Source organism: Dendrobium catenatum, unplaced genomic scaffold (genome assembly GCF_001605985.2).
Source record: "Dendrobium catenatum unplaced genomic scaffold, ASM160598v2 fragScaff_scaffold_868, whole genome shotgun sequence".
Taxonomy (NCBI): domain Eukaryota; kingdom Viridiplantae; phylum Streptophyta; class Magnoliopsida; order Asparagales; family Orchidaceae; genus Dendrobium; species Dendrobium catenatum.
In genome coordinates this window covers 156,756-174,230 of record NW_021319330.1, presented here as the reverse complement: position 1 = coordinate 174,230, position 17,475 = coordinate 156,756, and the positions used below count along the sequence as shown (strand labels likewise).

Genomic DNA, 17,475 nt, shown 5'->3' with positions numbered 1-17,475 from the left:
AGCTTGCTCAGATAATAAATAATGTAGAGAGGACATAATAAAATGATACTTAGATGATGATTACAAAATTGAGGGAATGGGTAGACAACCACAGGTGATGGATAAAAAGGTTACACAACTCTATGTGGGGGGAGAGAGAAAACACAAGCTAAAAAGAGATAGGAAGAAGAGAGGAGTAAATCAACCATTGTTTGATTTTAATATTATTCAATTGCTTCATATATTCCCAAGGCATAAAAGGGTCCTTAATACATACCTAACATGCTTAATGTAATATTTTAGCTATGATTTAAACATATAGTGACCACCAGCACAAAAAGCACTAACCATTATGATGGTTCTGCATCACTAGACTCACTAAAGTTTTATTGATTCGAAGGAATTAACGGGAAAGGAGAAATTGTTTATCTTGTAATTACATCTTGATTGTTCTGTTTGATAGTCGTTCACAGGAACGCAGGTTGATTAAGGATTTTATCCACAAACTAGGGCACTGATATGATAGAAACGCAGATACAAGGATGAAATATGGAGTTAAACTATAAATAATAGCTCATCAAGATAAGTAGTTCAAAATGTTGTATAATATGTGCTACTACATTAGAACAGACCTAATATATTAACTGAACAAAATAATGCAGAAAAAACATATCAAGCAGATGGCATAAACAAGAGGTAGTAAGTATACTGAAGGCTAGAAAATCTCTTAAAATGTACAAGCTGTTTACTGTTTGATAACTATTACTATAAATCTCGGAACTTACAATTGACGCCAAAGAGCGCCTTTGAGATTTTCCTGTAGACGTTCCTTCTGTCTTGCTTATTGCCTCCCTACCTGATATCAGTTCGAAAAGAACCACACCAAAGGCATAAACATCACTTTTGGATGTAGCTAGGCCATCATGCAAGTACCTGCAGAATTGCAGGTATTAGTTGCAGGAAACAAGGTACGCTTTTGACCTTAGCTTCCTAAATTAGCTAAATCTTCCTGTAACTTACTCAGGTGCCAAGTAACCAAAAGTTCCAACAACTTTTGTGGTAGAAGCCTCCCTATCACTAGTTCGAACAAGAAGCTTTGCAAGCCCAAAATCAGAGATCTGCAGGGACAAAGATTTGTTCATAGCAGTTGGTTCAATAAAGGAAGCGATAAAAAAAAGGATTGTAAGTGTTTATAAAGTAAACCTTAGCCCTGAAGGCACTATCAAGTAAAATGTTGCTTGTCTTTATGTCTCTATGAACATAGTGATTCTTTGTATGCTCATGGATGTATTCGAGACCTCTAGCAGCATCTAGGGCAATTTGGATCCTCGTGATCCAAGATAATGATGTATGAACTGCTAACAGAATGGGAAGGTAATATATCAAATTTTTTAGTCACTAAACCAACATGGACAATAATTGGGAAAAATGAAAATCTTAGTTATGAACTCCAACAACAACAACATCAAGCCTTTATCCCACTACATGAGATCGGCTACATGAATCCTTTTTCTCCATCGTGTCCTATTAAGAATCAAATTCTCATATAAATCTAATAAAGAAAGATCATTTGTTATATTTTTCTAACAAAGTTTTTTTTAGGTCTACCACTATCTTTTTTAAGGTAAGTCAAATCTTATACCTCTACTCTCCTAACCAGGTTATCGGAAGGCCATCGTTTTATGTGACCAAATCATCTAAGACGACTCTCTCTAATCGTATCTTCCATTGGAGCTACTCCAACCTTTACTTAGGAACTCCAAATGAATTATTTCATTCTTGAAATTTTGAAATATAGATGTGTCGCAAAATTAAAATTTACAATGTAGTGTTCCCAAGCAATATGTTGGACATCAATCAAATTTCAGAAGCTTCCAGAAAAAACAATCAATAAAACTATATTGCAAAAAAGAAATAGAGATGATTCAATGACAAAAATAGTATTTCAAAAACCAATTTGCAGTAACTTGGCAAATATATTAACTAAAATTTTATCATAGTACAAAGGCAGTCTTCCCTTCTTCCAAATAGCTTTATGTTTATGATGAAACCTGAAAATCAATCATTAATTCAATCCGAGATCCTTCAGGGTAATAGAAGACTATTTAGCAACAACATCAATTATCACAACCAATGTCTAAAGCGAGGCTGAAGATCTTTGTTGGAGAATATGTCATCCTCAATGGATTGCATATTTTATGATCGAGTACGACATAAGAAAGATGATATATTACCCCAAATGATAAAAATATCATTTCCTTATGAACTCAATAACAAAATTTACAATTTTAATAGAGATTCTCCCATTCAATATTTGATTGAATATGATTTATTTTATTCTAGGGTACAGATGCCCAATAGAAGAAAGCTCATATGGTTAATTACATCTCTGGTACTTGAGAAAATTTTTGTAGTGATTTTCTTTCTTCTAAATAATCCAAATATTGGCTAAACTCTTGATTTTAAAATCCATGAAATCTTGTTCAATGAGTTTTGGTCTTTAGAAATATTAAAGGATGAAGGGATCAACTTGAAATCAGATTTCTTGGAATGAGAGCTAAAGGAACGAAGTGTAGGAGTACTTGATTCTGAGGGAAACTCAGAGGCACTCAAACTATCCTATATTGAGCCTTACATTTTAGAATTTAATTTTTTTAGGTTGATAATTTTAGTTAGAATGTTGGTCCTTACATTCCAACAACACGTGTTGGAGGAAATGCCTAAAAAGTTAGGGCTTATGAGAGGATTGAAATCAACCACTTTATCATACCTTAGAATTAAGGTGAGGAGTACTAAGAGGTAGTGCCTCGAACCAAAGTCTAACGGAATGCAAGGGACTTACAAACTACACCTTACACAAGATATAGCGAGACCGACCTCTGGATTTATTGCCTTGCCTGGAATGAAATCAATCACTTTCTCATTTATGATTTATTACGCTGCCCTTCTGGACATGACCACTTGTAAGAAAAATATGTATATATTTTTATACTATCCACTTAAGGGCAAACGCCCACAACATAGACAATTTAGACACAATTACACCAAAGCATTAAACATATGCACAAAAAAAATAAAAATCCTAATTATATGATGCCTAAATGGCTGTGCATTAAAATGTGTGAGGCTTTTGTGGCATGCCATTACAAGAATTGTTTGATTTTATTTTGGAATGAAAATGTTTAATCTTAAATCAATGGTGGTTTCACTTTAAGTTGTTTGTGACTTAAAGATTTTATTTAATTTTTATGTATTTTATATTTAGGAGGGTTATGAAGAATCCATAAAGTAGCCATTGTTTTCTTTTAGGCAAGCCTACTACTTATAAGTCATAAGATATAATGATATAAGCATCCCGCCTTTTGGGTGAAATGATCAATCATTATATCAAAAGAGACCTAAGTGATTTTAAAGGATTTTTAGACTTCTCTTAATATTTGGATAAGAGAGAAATGTCTACCTAATAGGATAAAGTAGGCATTCCTAAGGGTTATACTTAGGTTTTGCTAAAATTCACCCAATAGAGTACGATGAACTTCAATAGATAGAAAACTCCTACAGGATGCCTAAAGGTTATATTTTAAATGTCATAGGAGAGATCAATTATTAAATGAAAGCATACTTTGAGTTTTAGGTTAAGAATGAGATATCCAACCTGTAGCTTATAGGCTAGATGTTGGAGGATTCTCCTTAGCTTTGGAGCTAAGAAGAGAAATGAATGAAACTCATAACTTGGTGGCTGAGAGTTGGAGATTTCTCTAAGGCTTTTGGAGCCAATAAAGAAGAGGGATGACTTGTAGCTTTGACGCTACAAATCAAGAGGCCTCTTTGAATTTTTTGTATTCAAAGAGAAATATATATTTGCTTAATTTGGATTAGACAAATGAAAGATAGGTCACCAATTGATTTTAACTCAATAGGTGAGGAAGATTGAATTACAATTGGGGTTGCAAATCAATAAGAATTATCATTGAATTTTATATTCAATGATGGATAATTAGTTTGCAAAACATGGATAAAGCAAACATAGGAAGATGATATGTAAGCTTGATTACACATCATAAAGGATTCTTTGGACTTTTGGGTGTCCAAAGAAAAGAGTTCTTCATCCAGCTTGGGTTAAAAGAACAAGAGGGGAGGCTCCAAATGTCTTGCATGGAAGAATTGGAAAGTCCATCTATCAACTTTTGTGTATCAACAAATGAAGAATGATGTTTAGGATTTGTTTCTAAACTTTGATGATTAATATAATGCAATGTTTGGAGAGTTGAGATACTCCAAACCATCATATATGAGAAGGAAGAAGATCTATTGGAGAGTTCCTAATAGATTCTAAGTTTCATGCAACCAAACATTTAGAGGTTTGAGAATAACCCAAGCATTATGCATGAAAGAGGTGTATATGTGAAAGAGAGTTCTCTTATTCTTTTATGAATGTTTTGGATTCATTTTGAGAAGGGAAATATACACCTAAGGCTTTGGAAAGGACTCAATCAATTTTGGCATGATTAGAAGTAACTTGGAGCATAAGTGATCATAGCAAGAGATCTAGGAAACATGATTTCGATTCATGTTAAGGTAGAAAAGCACATGTTGATCATAGGCATGTTGTCATATTCTCCATTCGATCGTTGCATGCATACCAATTTGATTCAAGAGTTTAAGTCACTTTGATTTATCATTCTAGGTTTGCAATCAAGCTCCTCCATCATTAGTTTCGATTGAAGAATTATTGCATCATCTTGTACATCAATCTTTATTGTTTGTAATTGCTGGTTAATGAGATGTAGGGATTTTCCCTAACCTCACCAAGAGTTTGCATGTGTGAGATTTGAATGGCTCATGTTTCTTAACTAGCACTTGCATTTTGGTTGGAACGATAGTTCCATTGACATCTTGATTATTCTTCAAGAAGTCAAATTCTTTATCATTATCTGTGGCTTATAATATGAAGAATGATTCTTCGGAAGTGTCACATTTGCTCATGAGCAATTCTTATTCATTTGAAGTCTTGGCATAAGTTCCTTATTAGTTTTGTTTGTATAACCAAGATTTCTAATTAGCATTTGTGTCCTTTGAATGCGGTTATGGATTCATCAACATGCCAGTTCTTGTGGTGCATTCAAGCTTAAGTCCCATATGGCTCAGATTTAAGCTCCTTGCATTTATCCAAGTTTAAAATATTGGAGCCTTGCTTCAATATTCAAATCATTACAAATTCAATTAGGTTCAAGTTTATGTTATGCTCCATCGAGTTCGAGTCCAAAGAAAGTCCTCCATATGTTCAAATAAAGTTCAGGCTCAATATGAGCCTCTTCCATTCGTTCGAGTCTCCTATTGTTCAATTTATGTCATTGTCATCTGATATGAATCAAGTTCAAGGTACAAGTTTAAATTCAAGTTTTTTTTATATATTTAATATATTTGAAGTTTGCATTCAGTCCACTTTGTTGTTCAAATTAATGTCCAAATAAAGTGCAAGTCTTGTGCATTTTCAAGTGAAATTTCGGCAACCTCCCGGCGTCTCCCCCGTTTAGGGGAAAACCAAGAGGCAACCTTCCCCTCGTTGCTGCTTGAGCGCTTCAGGTAAGTTTCAAATGACACCACGGTTACATTTTTTTTTAATCCTTGCCCGCTACATGAGCGTTTAAGGGTCTTCGGGTTCATGTTTAAAATAACACAATTTTTTTCCATCCTCTGCACTACATGAGCATTTGGAGGTACTTATTTTTTTGTCTCCTTCATGCTACATGAGCACTCCAGGGATTATCTACTCGTTGCGAGCGTCGCATCAGTTTCCCTCCCTACTACGTTAGGTGAGCGCGTAGGGGGTTTGTCGGCTCGTCGCAAGCGTCGAGGACAGAATTTTTAAGTTGGGAAATTATAACTTTGCAAGGGGTGACGATGACAGTGGGATGCACAAAAATACAAGAATCTCTTTTTCACTTTCTTTTATTTTTTGAAACTTTTTTTTTTCTTTCCTTTTTTTTTAAGATACACACACACACGGATATATATATAGGATATATATATATATATATATATATCTGTGTGTGTATCTTTTAAAAAAAAAGATGGGGAAAAACAAAAAAGAGAATGTTTTAAAAAAAGTGAAAAAGAAATTCTTGTATTAATTACTAATAATATAGTTTCTATTATTATTACTAATTATTATAATTATTTACTGTTATCATTATATATATAATAATAGTATAAGTTAGCCAAACAAAGTATTTTTTAATTTTCATCCTTAACACACTTCACTTGAACTAAATCCTTATTACTCCAATCTCTTTGTTTGGCTAAAGGTGGATGAGATATCTCATTAAATGATAACAGTAAATAATTATAATAATTAGTAATAATAATAGTAACTATATTATTAGTAATTAATACAACTAAAATAATAATAATAATAATAATAATAATATACCTAAGTAACTAAAGGGGATTATGTCGGCAGCAAGGAGTTGCGGCTATACGTGGTTCGGCTTGCGATTGATGTCTGGATCAGAGGATAGAGGCTTGGTTTCGGCGGCCTGGTGCTTCCTGCAGCTAGAGCAGAGATAGAAAATGGCTCGACCTAGAGTAAGGAAGAAGACATGGTAGAGGATGAAGGTCGGAGGGTATGCAGCTCTCATTGGATTCGGCTTGGAGCTGTGGTCGAACAAGGGGGAGGAAGAGGTAGGAGAAAGTCTCTCTCTCTCTCTCTCTCTCTCTCTCTGGGCCAAATGGTCAGGTATGGTAGGTCGACTACAAAGAGGAGGGATTTGGGATGTGGGTTTTGGTGATTTCACAGGATCTCTTATCATAGTAGCAGGCCAAAGAGACATGCTCTTATCTCCCTCCCTGATTCTTAAAAATGTGCTCCATATACCTCAATTATCCACAAACTTAATCTCCATACAAAAACTTTCTAGTGAGTGACCATAATTGTCAAGTCTTATTTAACCCTACATGTTACTTATTTCAAGACTAGAGATCAGGGAAAAAGATTGGACTTGCTAAGAAGAGAAATGGACTATACTACTTGGAAGAGTTGAGCAAATCTAATATTATCAATAATCACTATTCTATGTTATCTGTATTTGATAAAAAATCTACTATTTGGCTTCACCATTTTATATTAAGACATCCATCTTTTGACGTCTTAAAAAATCTGTACCAAGAACCTTTTTACAAGTTGGGAAATGAAACTTTTTATTGTGAAACATGTGCATTAGTCAAGCATAAACGAGTTCTTTTTCCAAACAAACATGAGAGATGTAATACTCTCTTTTACCTTATTCATAGTGATATCTATGGATCCTAAAAAATCCCTAACATCTTTGGAGCCCGATGGTTTGTATCCTTCATTGATGACTGCACCAAGAAACCTTTGCACCTGTGGCCAAGATGAACACCGTGAGGATCCTGCTCTTACTAGCAACTAATTGCAACTGACATCTGAAACAACTGGATGTCAAAAAGCATTCCTACATGGGGACTTGGAGAAAGAAATATTTATGGAGATTCCACCATAATTCAAGGAGATATCCGGGGGTGACAAAGTGTGCAAGTTAAAAATGCTCTATATGGGCTAAAGCAATACCAAGAGCTTGGTTTGGAAGATTTTCAAAAGTCATGCTACTTAATGGTTATTGGCAATGCCAAGATGATCATACATTATTTTTCAAGCACTTAGACTCAAGGGGAGTACCAATTTTATTAGTTTATATGAATGATGTCATCTTGACTGAGAATGTTAAAACAGAGAAAGTGATTCTAAGGAAATGTCTTACCAAGAAATTTATAATCAATGATCTTGGTAGATTAAAATATTTTCTTGGAATTAAAGTGGTCTACTCCAACATATGAATATTGATTTCACAACAAAAATATATTAATAATCTTCTTAAAGAAGTAAGCTAGTTTATAAACCAACACCAACACCACTAGAACCAAATCTCAAATTAGAGGAAGCTAAAGGTGTAAATGTAGATAAGGGAACTTACCAGACACTTGTGGGAAAATTGATCTACCTTTCTCATACCAGACTGGATATATCATTTACTGTAAGCATGGTCAGCTATTTCATGCAAAATCTAAAGCAAATTCACATGCAAGCTATAGACAAAATATTGCAATACCTTAAGGGAAACCAAGGTAAAGGGATTCTCTTCAAAAGAGACTGTGGAATAACCCAAAAGCATATACTGATGCAGATTATGCAAAATCACCAGTAGATAGACGATCTTTCTCAAGATAATGCACAATCCTTGGAGGAAATCTTGTAACATGCAGAAGCAAGAAACAGAATGTGATGGCAAGATCTTGTGCAGAAGCAGAATACAAAGCTATGACCTTTAGAATATGTGAGCTACTATGAATCCGGATAATTCTAGAAGACCTAAGGATTAAGTGGGAATGACCATGTGATAACAAATCAACAATCAGCATAGCTCACAATCTGATTTAGCATGACAAGACCAAGCACATAGAAGTGGACAGACATTTCATAAAGGAGAAACTAGATAGTGATCTTATATGTATCTGCCATGTCTCATCCAAAGATCAGCTTGTAAATATTCTTACCAATGGACTTGATAAATTTATCTTTCTAGAACTAATTACCAAGCTGAGAATGACAAATCTATATTCCCCAACTTGAGGAGAAGTGTGAAATCCTAGCCATCCCGTAGCATTTTGATCTCAGGGCTAGGATAGGGATCCATAAGAGGCTTACTTGGATTGCGCCAATCTCTGTCGTCCCTTAGCATTTTGATCTCACGGCTAGGATGGGGATCCGTGGGAGGCTCACTTGGATTGCACCAATCTCATTCCATATTTAGGTGACTAATTTTGGAAGGATTAAATTAGAGCAATTTTGTATGATTTTGTAATTATTTATTTTTTTTATTAAGATATCTTGTATAGATCTATAATTAGGAAAAGATTTGAGCAATAAAATTAAGTCTTTTTTCCTCTCCAATTCTATAAATTTAACAATACCAAATCTTCAGGCAATAATGAAGATATCAGCGTGATCTGGTCATTAATTGCAAATGTGACCCAAGTCTCAAAACCCCTCTTTCTGCCTTCTCTATAAATACCCCTTTGCCTGCTCATGAGGGATACGAGCTCTCATTTTGCATTCAGCATTTGTTCCTCATTTGTTCCCAAACCAGTCTGAGTGTGAGAGAGTAATACAATAATTCTTTGTATGTGTGCCATCGCTTTTGTTAATGTAGACTGCTTACAGTCATTAAAATAGAATACAAACGAGGACGACATGATATATATAAAATATTGCTTTAGTGACACCAATAAGTGAGAGAAGGTTTTAGATGAGAAATCAAGGAGGAACTTTGCATCCTATGCGATCAATTAAAGCTGGGATTGTGATTTCCTTTCTATAAAGAGTTCATCGAGTCACTTAATTTCTACAAACTCATCCTTAAACAATCCTCCCCAACTCAATGGCGAGGGTAATTACATTCATCTCTTGTTTGTAACTGTACAATTTATCATGGATGATGACCTTGCTCAGAGATATCTTTGTCGTGAAGACATTTAAGGATAAGTGCATTTAATTCTCTCCGATGGCGATGAGGACAACTGCCCTAGTGAACAAGGTTATAGATTGGAAAGCCAAGTTAATTTTTGTCCACTATTTGATTGGTTGGTCGGTGCTAACTATTCCCATCCCTTCATTAAGGACAAAGTGCAACTACCCGAGTTGAACAAAAACGAGGCTTGGTGCGGCTTTAACAAGGAAGTTGTTGATAAATAGACATCAACTTTCTATAGAACGTATACAAAAACTTATATGGTATGCAATGTAATTTCTTTATTTTTTTCCTTGAAATTTCTCTAAAATTTATGCTGACCTTAGTATTCGCGGGCTCATTTTATAGATATCTTATCCAGATGCCAATATCCTGGCTACTTGGAGATTTTTGACTTCCTTGACGAGGATCCTTCAGCTAAACGAGAGAAGAAGACTAAGGAGGCGAAGGAGCAGCCAAAGAGTTCATACGAGGCTCCTCCAAAGAAGTTGGGGGGAGAGAGAGAGAGAGAGAGAGAGAGAGACCACCAATCACTCCAAGGAACCATAGTAAAGAAACATGCAGATGTTTCCAAGCAAAGGCCTCCCAAAAAGAAGAAGGGGCCTTTCTAGCATTCTCGTGTTGAATGTAGTTCAAATTTGCTCGACAATTCCTCCTATTAAGTTGAGTGGGGTTGCCAAAGCTGCAATGATTTCGGGTGAGGGTGACCACTCAGTGATCAAGGTGCCTCCCCTTGGCGCATGTATGGGGATTATCATCGATGAGGATGAAGCATGGTGAAGAGCAAGGGGGGGCACTACTGCCAAAAGCCCAAGAATGCGGTGGAGTGTAGGGGCAAGCATGATGCTTGCAACTCTAAGGAAGAAGAGTTCAACCTCCCTCCTGAGTCGTCATTGTCTAACGCTGCATCCTGCTTTGAGGGAGAGGATCGTTCCATCCACACCTCAAGGAGAACCTATAACCATGGGCGAGTGATGTACTCCAAATTGCTCAAGTAGAAGTTGAGGGAGGTCCCTAAGGACATGCTTTCCTTCGTGGTGATGAATTCCATGGGCAATCCTTGGTAGGCTGTCACTACCTTGGCTCGCAACCATCAACAAGCTATGGTAAAGGTGATGGATCTAAAGAAAGGGCACTCATCCTTGATGGGGGGGCATCAAGGAGATGTCCGTACGCCTGCTGTAGAATACTAGGTCGATGCCTTATGAGTTAAGCTGGCTATAAAAAAGGCAACCTACATGGAGGAGCTAGAGAAGGAGATTACCTTGATAGAGGCCACTGAGTTAACAAAGGAAACAGAGGCCACTGAGTTAACAAAGGCAAACCTTGAAGTTGAAGCCACTAAGCTCACAGCCGAGGTCAAAGTGACAGAGGATATGTCACATTCTTTCACTCCCCTCAATAGACAATAGGTTCGAAGATAATGCCATGTTCTACTAGCAAGTTGCGAACAAGGAAAGAGATGTAGAGAGTGGACTAAAGACTAAGGTCACCTCGTCTTGTTTTTTAAGTTCTACTCTTTTGTCAGTTTTCTTTCTTGTGTGTCTTTTGTGATCAAGTGATATAGGCTCCCTATATCCCTTGTCTGCATCATAGTTATACATGTGATGTTTTAAAAATACGAAATTAAGAGATTTTCCTCTTACTCATCATCTTTTCATCTTTTTGTTTTCTATTGTATTTCTTTGTAAATGAAATTTTCTCTAAGTATCCAGCTCATCAAGTGCTATGAATGCTTGATGTGGACAAAGAATATTGTAATACTCACTCAGGTATAACCAAAATATAGCCAAGAATTAGACTAGGATTTAATTGAATAACAAATATATTAATTCATGGCTCTTTAAGAAGAATATATTAATACTTGTCATATCAAAGAACTAGAATAAGCAACTAATTATTGAACTCGATTTTAATTATAAAATATTTCAGGTAAAGGGACTGACAAACCTAGATTGGGAAAAAATGAATTCTTACCAAGAGAGTATACTCGTCTCAAGGTTAGTCGCCGACAATATTTAGTATGGTAGATTTGCTAGAATGTCTTTGCTCGTTTAGTTTGGTGAGCTCAACGAATCATAAAACAGATCACGAAGTGATTTTCACCAAGTCTTTAACTCAGCCACTAATAATAAGAAATACAAACACTATAAACTCGTTGATTGTTAATTAACATCTTTATAACGAGAACATGGTGCTTTATAATAAGAAATTCAACTACTAGTGCCTTGCTAGTCGATGGACGATGCTTGAATAGTAGGCATTTGGCATAATGTCGCGTTAGGTTGGCCTCACCTTACATGTGCTAATGATTGTAGATCTTGTAGCAAAGGAGAGTAAACTTCCAGCACCGATTGCCTCTGTCTGACTAACTACCACCTTAGGTTGGGTCTCACCTTATGCCAACCTTTGTAGTCTTTTCGGGGTAACAATCTAGACTAGTTAATTGAAAGAGACTCACACATTACTCATTGCATACCTCTTTGTAAACAGGGGAATCGCCTTCCAGCGTAAGGCTATTGAGAATAAGGACCTTTTTGAGACATGGTTGATTTCTTATCAATTTGTCCTAGAGGTTGGAAGAAATGAGGGAGAGTTAGTCAATTAAGAGAGAATATCTCAGCACTTTGCAGTTTTTATTTTTGCTTTATTTATACTTGGTTAGATAAGGAAATGAGTTTGTCAGTATTATGGACTTAGTCGATAACTTGCAAGGAAAATCGATTAACAATCGAGAGAAGACCTCGCTATGGGAAGAATTTTTATCTCCTAGAAACTTTGGCTCTTCTATCTCAAGTCTAGAAGCTTCAACTTCCTAGCCATACTCTTTGCTCTACCTTGAGCCAAAGCTGTTGAATTATCTACCATGTGGAAAGTGATTAAAGTGACAGTTCACTGGCACCTACGAGGTGTTGATCGAGTTGACTTCTCCTATGTATGGTTTTTTTGGAGCTTGCTTCTCTAAATGATTTTGCTCGTTTTCTAACCTAATATGGCAAGTACCACCCTGACAATATGTATTACAGGAGCAAAGACAAGCCCTTTTCCACAATCCTCCATTTGATCTTTCCTTGGGCATCGACTTGGATTGGCAATGATGATTTCCTTTAGTTTTCCTGCCTTAATTAGGTCTTTGATGAGTCCATAGATGCCCTGCACAATCTTTAAGGTGTAGAATTTGGAGGTGACTTAAGGTATGGACACTAGCCTTCATGGGCGACAGATCTTTGAAGAATTCTTTATTTAGAATGGCATTGAGGAATTATGCCATTGACACTCACAAGGGTGTCACGGTAGGATATTGATGGGTATAGTATGTATCACCTCTATAGTATGAGCGAGTGATTCGCAGTGTTTCATCCATGTGTGGTGGATGGTAGCACAATCCTCAATGGTCTAACCTGTAGGGGCATACTTGGCTTCCTAGGGTGGCGAAAAGAATGAGGCGAGTGTAGCCTCTTATCGGCCCTATAGCTCCTCGACCGACTTCTATCATGCTCTCAACCTTTATGTCGATTATGCCTCACAATGAGTTCTTTGGGGTGAAAGGTCGAAGAGGACATGACCATTGTGGGCTCCGAAAATTCGGCCCCGGCCTCCGCTCGCTTTTCTTTTATTCGGCGAGGGAGTTTTAGCGGACTAAGTTACGGGGTAAATTTTGGAAGGCAGATGAGTTTGTAGGTAAGACACTACCCAGAGATTTCGCCCTCATTTTGCGAGGACTTTATGATCTGAGTTCTGGTTTCCTATAGGTGCAAGCCCCTATAGTTAATTACCCCTCCCGATCACGAGAGAGAACTTTCGATTAAGGCTAGTCGTCAATCAGATACGTAGAATATACGTGTTATCTGGCATATAGTAGCAGCAATGAGTATTGGTGTTGAGGATTGAAAGTTTGGAATTTGAAGGGTTTGGATATTGGGAAATTTGGAGGGTTTGATATTTAAAACTTGAAATTTCACCATCTTGCACTTAAAGCGGGTGGTGGGGGAATGGATGATAGACCCGATCAAAATCCCATGGTTCCGTCGTTGGTAGCTGAGTGGGAGTGAGTCAGTGAGTGAGCTGGGCTGAGTGGGTAGTCTTAGGTTTAAGTGGGCTGAGTGGCTGAGTTGACTGAGTCGGGGCGAGTTGAACTGAGTTAGGGCTGAGTGGCTTTATTTGAGTGAGGATAAGAGGGCTCGGGTAGGTTGGATCGGGCAAGGCAGAGATCGAGCAAGGAGGCGTGGAGCAAGGGTTCGGTTAGGTGGATTTAAAGCAAGTGGAGATCGTGGCTTGGAGTCGAGAGCAGAGGGGTTCGGTCGGGCTTGGCTTCGGACGGGATGGAGATGGCGTGAGGAGCTCAAGGGGACGAACGGGATGAGCTCGGCTTCGGGTTGGGGAGATGAGGTCGGTGGCTCCTTCTCTTCCTATTTCTCTCTCTCTCCCTCTCTCTCTCTCTCTCTGCGAACTGAAGGGAGGCGGAGGTCGGACTGTTGGAACGGAGGCAGTGGGTGGAGTTACGGGAGGAGAAGAGGTATCGGGAGGAATTCGTGGAAGCTGGAGTGCGAATGGAAGAAGCAGCCGAAGAGGTGGGGTTCGGTCGTGTTTTATAAAGGCGAATGGGATCATTGTGCGAGGCAGCTCGCAGGATTTCCACTGGATTTACGGGCTGAGACGGAAGCGGCGCCGAATCTACAGTGCCTCGGCGAGATTTCTTGCAAATTTTAGGGGTTCGACGGTCCGAGGTGCGGGATTCCTGGATCCGATAGGCTCCTGGTATGATTTTGAGTCTTCATTTCTTTGTTCTTTTGGTATAACATGAAGGTCAACAACCATGCGGTTGTACTACTCGGTGTTGATGTGGCTATTGGCAAGTTTGAGCTGTTGCACCAATGTCTTAGTTGTTGGAGTCTGAAAACATAACAAAATGGGCCTTAGGCATTGTATCAGAGCAGCTTGCGCAACAACCGACTACTCTTTCAATTCAAGCATTTTCATTTGGAATCAAACAATAAAACTCCCAACGCATCTTTAAAAGAGCTTTAGAGCTTTTAGGGGTCTATGCTCTCTCGTGAATTGAGTGATGAGCAGTTTCTTAAACTCTATAAAGGAGATGATGACACCTAACAATAGGCGAGTGAATCACTAGAGGGAGGAATCCTTGAAGGTGGTAATGAATAGCCAAAACTTTAAGGCATCATTAACATTGGGGAGCAACATAGAAAACTAGAAAAAGTTGGCATGATCGGATGGGCCATTCCATCCCTTGTAGGACTCCAAGTTGGGCAATTTGAACTTCGGAGGCAAGCTTACCTTTGATATCTCCATGTAGAATGTGTTGGTCAGGTTGTGTTCTATCTTTCTCACTCATCAAAGAGGGGTGTACTTATCACTGGTAGAACTATTAGTGGGATCAACATTGGGTGTCAAAGTGATTGCCCTAATTCCTGGCCTTCTGCAATGGAGAACCAAGTGCTCTGGAGCATTAGGTAATCCTCTCAGTGTGTCTTAAATCATTTTGGTGAGCCTTTCTTCTAACTCTATCAAGTCACGACAAGTAATGTAGTTAGAGATATCCATATTCAAAGACCGCTTCGGGTTATACTGTTTTCCAAGATACATTTGTCTTCTAGTCACCAGCATCAATCCACACTTGTTGAATCTTCTAGGATGCTAAATTCAAATTTGTGTGTGTATGATCAATTACCAAGAGCTATTTATGTTGATCTCAGCCAGAATAAGTTCACTAGAGCACTTAATTCAATTTTGGAGGTTTTTTACTCCAGTTTTAACAAGCTCAGTGACCAAGAGGAGATCATTAGAAGATGTCACAACATGCAAAAACCTGTTATTGTTGCAACCAACATGTTGGAGAGCATGATTAATCACCCAACTCCAACTAGAGCAGAAGTTTCTAATATAGCAATTGTTGTGTGTGAAGGCACTGATGTCGTAATGCTCTCTGGAGAAACAGCCCATGGGAGGTAAATCATCAAAACAATTTGTAATTTCAATAACATACAAATTAAGTAGTTATTTAATTAAAATCCCTAATCTAACATTGAGATTAGCAACATAGAAGGTAAATTCAAATCCTATGTTTACTAAACGGAGGCAGAGGGAGAAGCATGAAACCTTGCAATTAAATCACCACCTACAATGTTAGCGGATTAGAAAGATAAATGAAGAGGGAAGAAGTTCACCCTTGTCGAGGTCCGGAAACAATTTGCCACTGAACGTTGGCAAGTTGTTCTTCGACGGCTTCAGAAAATGTGAAGATGATGCGGTCCACGTATTCTTCGACGGAGTTATCGGTTTCCGGGTTGAAGTTGAAGAAGGTGGAGTGGAGAATGTTGATGTTCCCTTGCTCGTCGTAAACGAATCCGGAATCAAGTTCCAGATCGGCCATTCATTGGCTTTGAAGTGTTGAGGGTTTGGCGACAGTCGTTGTTGATTTCCTTGAAGACTCCTATTGAGGGGAGGAGTTTATCTTGTAAGTTCAAGAGGGAGAGATCTGATTTTAGGAGGCCAAGGGTGGGGGTGAGGAGAAAAGATTAGGTTTAGATTTTAGGAGAAGAAGATGGAGGGAAAGTCAAGCAATTGCTTTCCTAATTAATGCTTTTAATTTGGAAAATGATGAGGGTGTAATTAGGGAGGGGTGGGGCGGCTAAGATAGAGAGAGAGGAGGTTTGAATTATTTCCAAGAAGGAATCTAGACTTAAGGAAATAATTCCATGGGAAGCCCATGATGGGGCGGCGACATAGGGGAGGGTGATTGGGGAATTAATTAAGATTTAATGCTTTCCTCTTTGGGATCCTCTAATTAGGATATGAGAATTAATTTCCAATCCAAATCAAATTAATTTTGAATTTGATTTTGGAAACTTCCCTAAAATATAATCCTATTTTAGGAAATGTTTCGCATTCAAATTTGAATTTGAAATGATGGAAATTATTATCTTCCCAAGAGAGAACTTATCCGAAAGGAAAGTAATAAGGTGGCTTTCCAATTTGGGAACAAGAGGGGCAAGTGGTCGGGTGGAGTGGGGCTTTGGGTGCTAACCGACTGGAAAAGGTGGGCTATTAGCGATTAGGGAGGGGGTTTTGGGGAGGTGGTCGTGGCTTGGATTGTGGGAGGGCCAGTGGTTTGAAGTGGGAAGTGGGAAGTGGGATGGCGTTTTGGGGTGGAGAAAGGGAGAAAGACGAGATAAATAGAACTAGTCGCGAGCCCGGACGCTTCCAAGACTGGCGAGTGAAACGATTCCCTCTCCAAGGGATTTCTCTCTCAACTCTCTCAAGCTCTTGCAAGAACTCACAATGCAAAAAATTTGATCATTCATTCCTTCATTAACCATGAAAAGAGAACATAAGGGCTATATATAGCATCATACAAATGACTCAAAAATAAAAGATGAAAATGTCCATTGGGCTTACACATGACCACCCTTAAGTGGTAAAAACGGAAAACAACAGAAAACAAATATAAACATAAAATAATAAAATACTAATACATATAACAACTTAAAAATGCATCAGCACGATCGTGGTCGTAGATCGATGGCCACGCCTCTGATGGACTTTCCAAGCTCCGATGTCCCCATCACAGATCTTCTTGAACCTAGTGTCAAACAAGCACTTATTGTTGGTATTGGTTTTTAAATTCTATAGCAGTTCTCTAACATAAATGTTTTCCTATATTACACACCTCAAATTCGTAAACAAGCAAGAGTTGAAGTGATCTTTAAAAACCTTGGACTTGGTTTTGATTCATCATCCATCCTCATCACGTCACCACATGTACCCCACTTATTGCAAGAGTTCCACGGTAGAGTCATAGGAGGACACCTAGGGGTACAAAAGACCTATTGTAGGCTTATGGTATAATTGTATTTGATTTGAATGCTGAATGATGTGGAGGAGATGGTGGCCAACTGCGATATCTGTCAAAAACACAAATGCATGATGA

The 17,475-nt window shown here is 38.0% G+C and overlaps 1 protein-coding gene across 6 annotated transcripts in view; it reads right to left on the bottom strand.

Moving 5' to 3' along the window:
* The window catches only part of LOC110092935 (lysM domain receptor-like kinase 3), a 71,021-nt gene that overhangs the window by 34,075 nt on the left and 19,471 nt on the right, over positions 1–17,475 (bottom strand). For 5 of the 6 annotated variants that reach the window (XR_003701567.1, XR_003701568.1, XM_028697090.1 and 2 more), the window contains exons 7-9: positions 1,183–1,337; positions 1,000–1,097; positions 765–912 (exon numbers count right to left, since the gene is read on the bottom strand). Coding sequence is in view for 4 of the 6 variants with exons in the window: in XM_028697090.1 (XP_028552923.1) it covers positions 765–912; positions 1,000–1,097; positions 1,183–1,337 (401 nt within the window). In the remaining 2 variants the exon portion in view is untranslated. The remainder of the gene's footprint in view (positions 1–764; positions 913–999; positions 1,098–1,182; positions 1,338–17,475) is intronic. The other variant, XM_028697089.1, reaches the window with a different exon arrangement.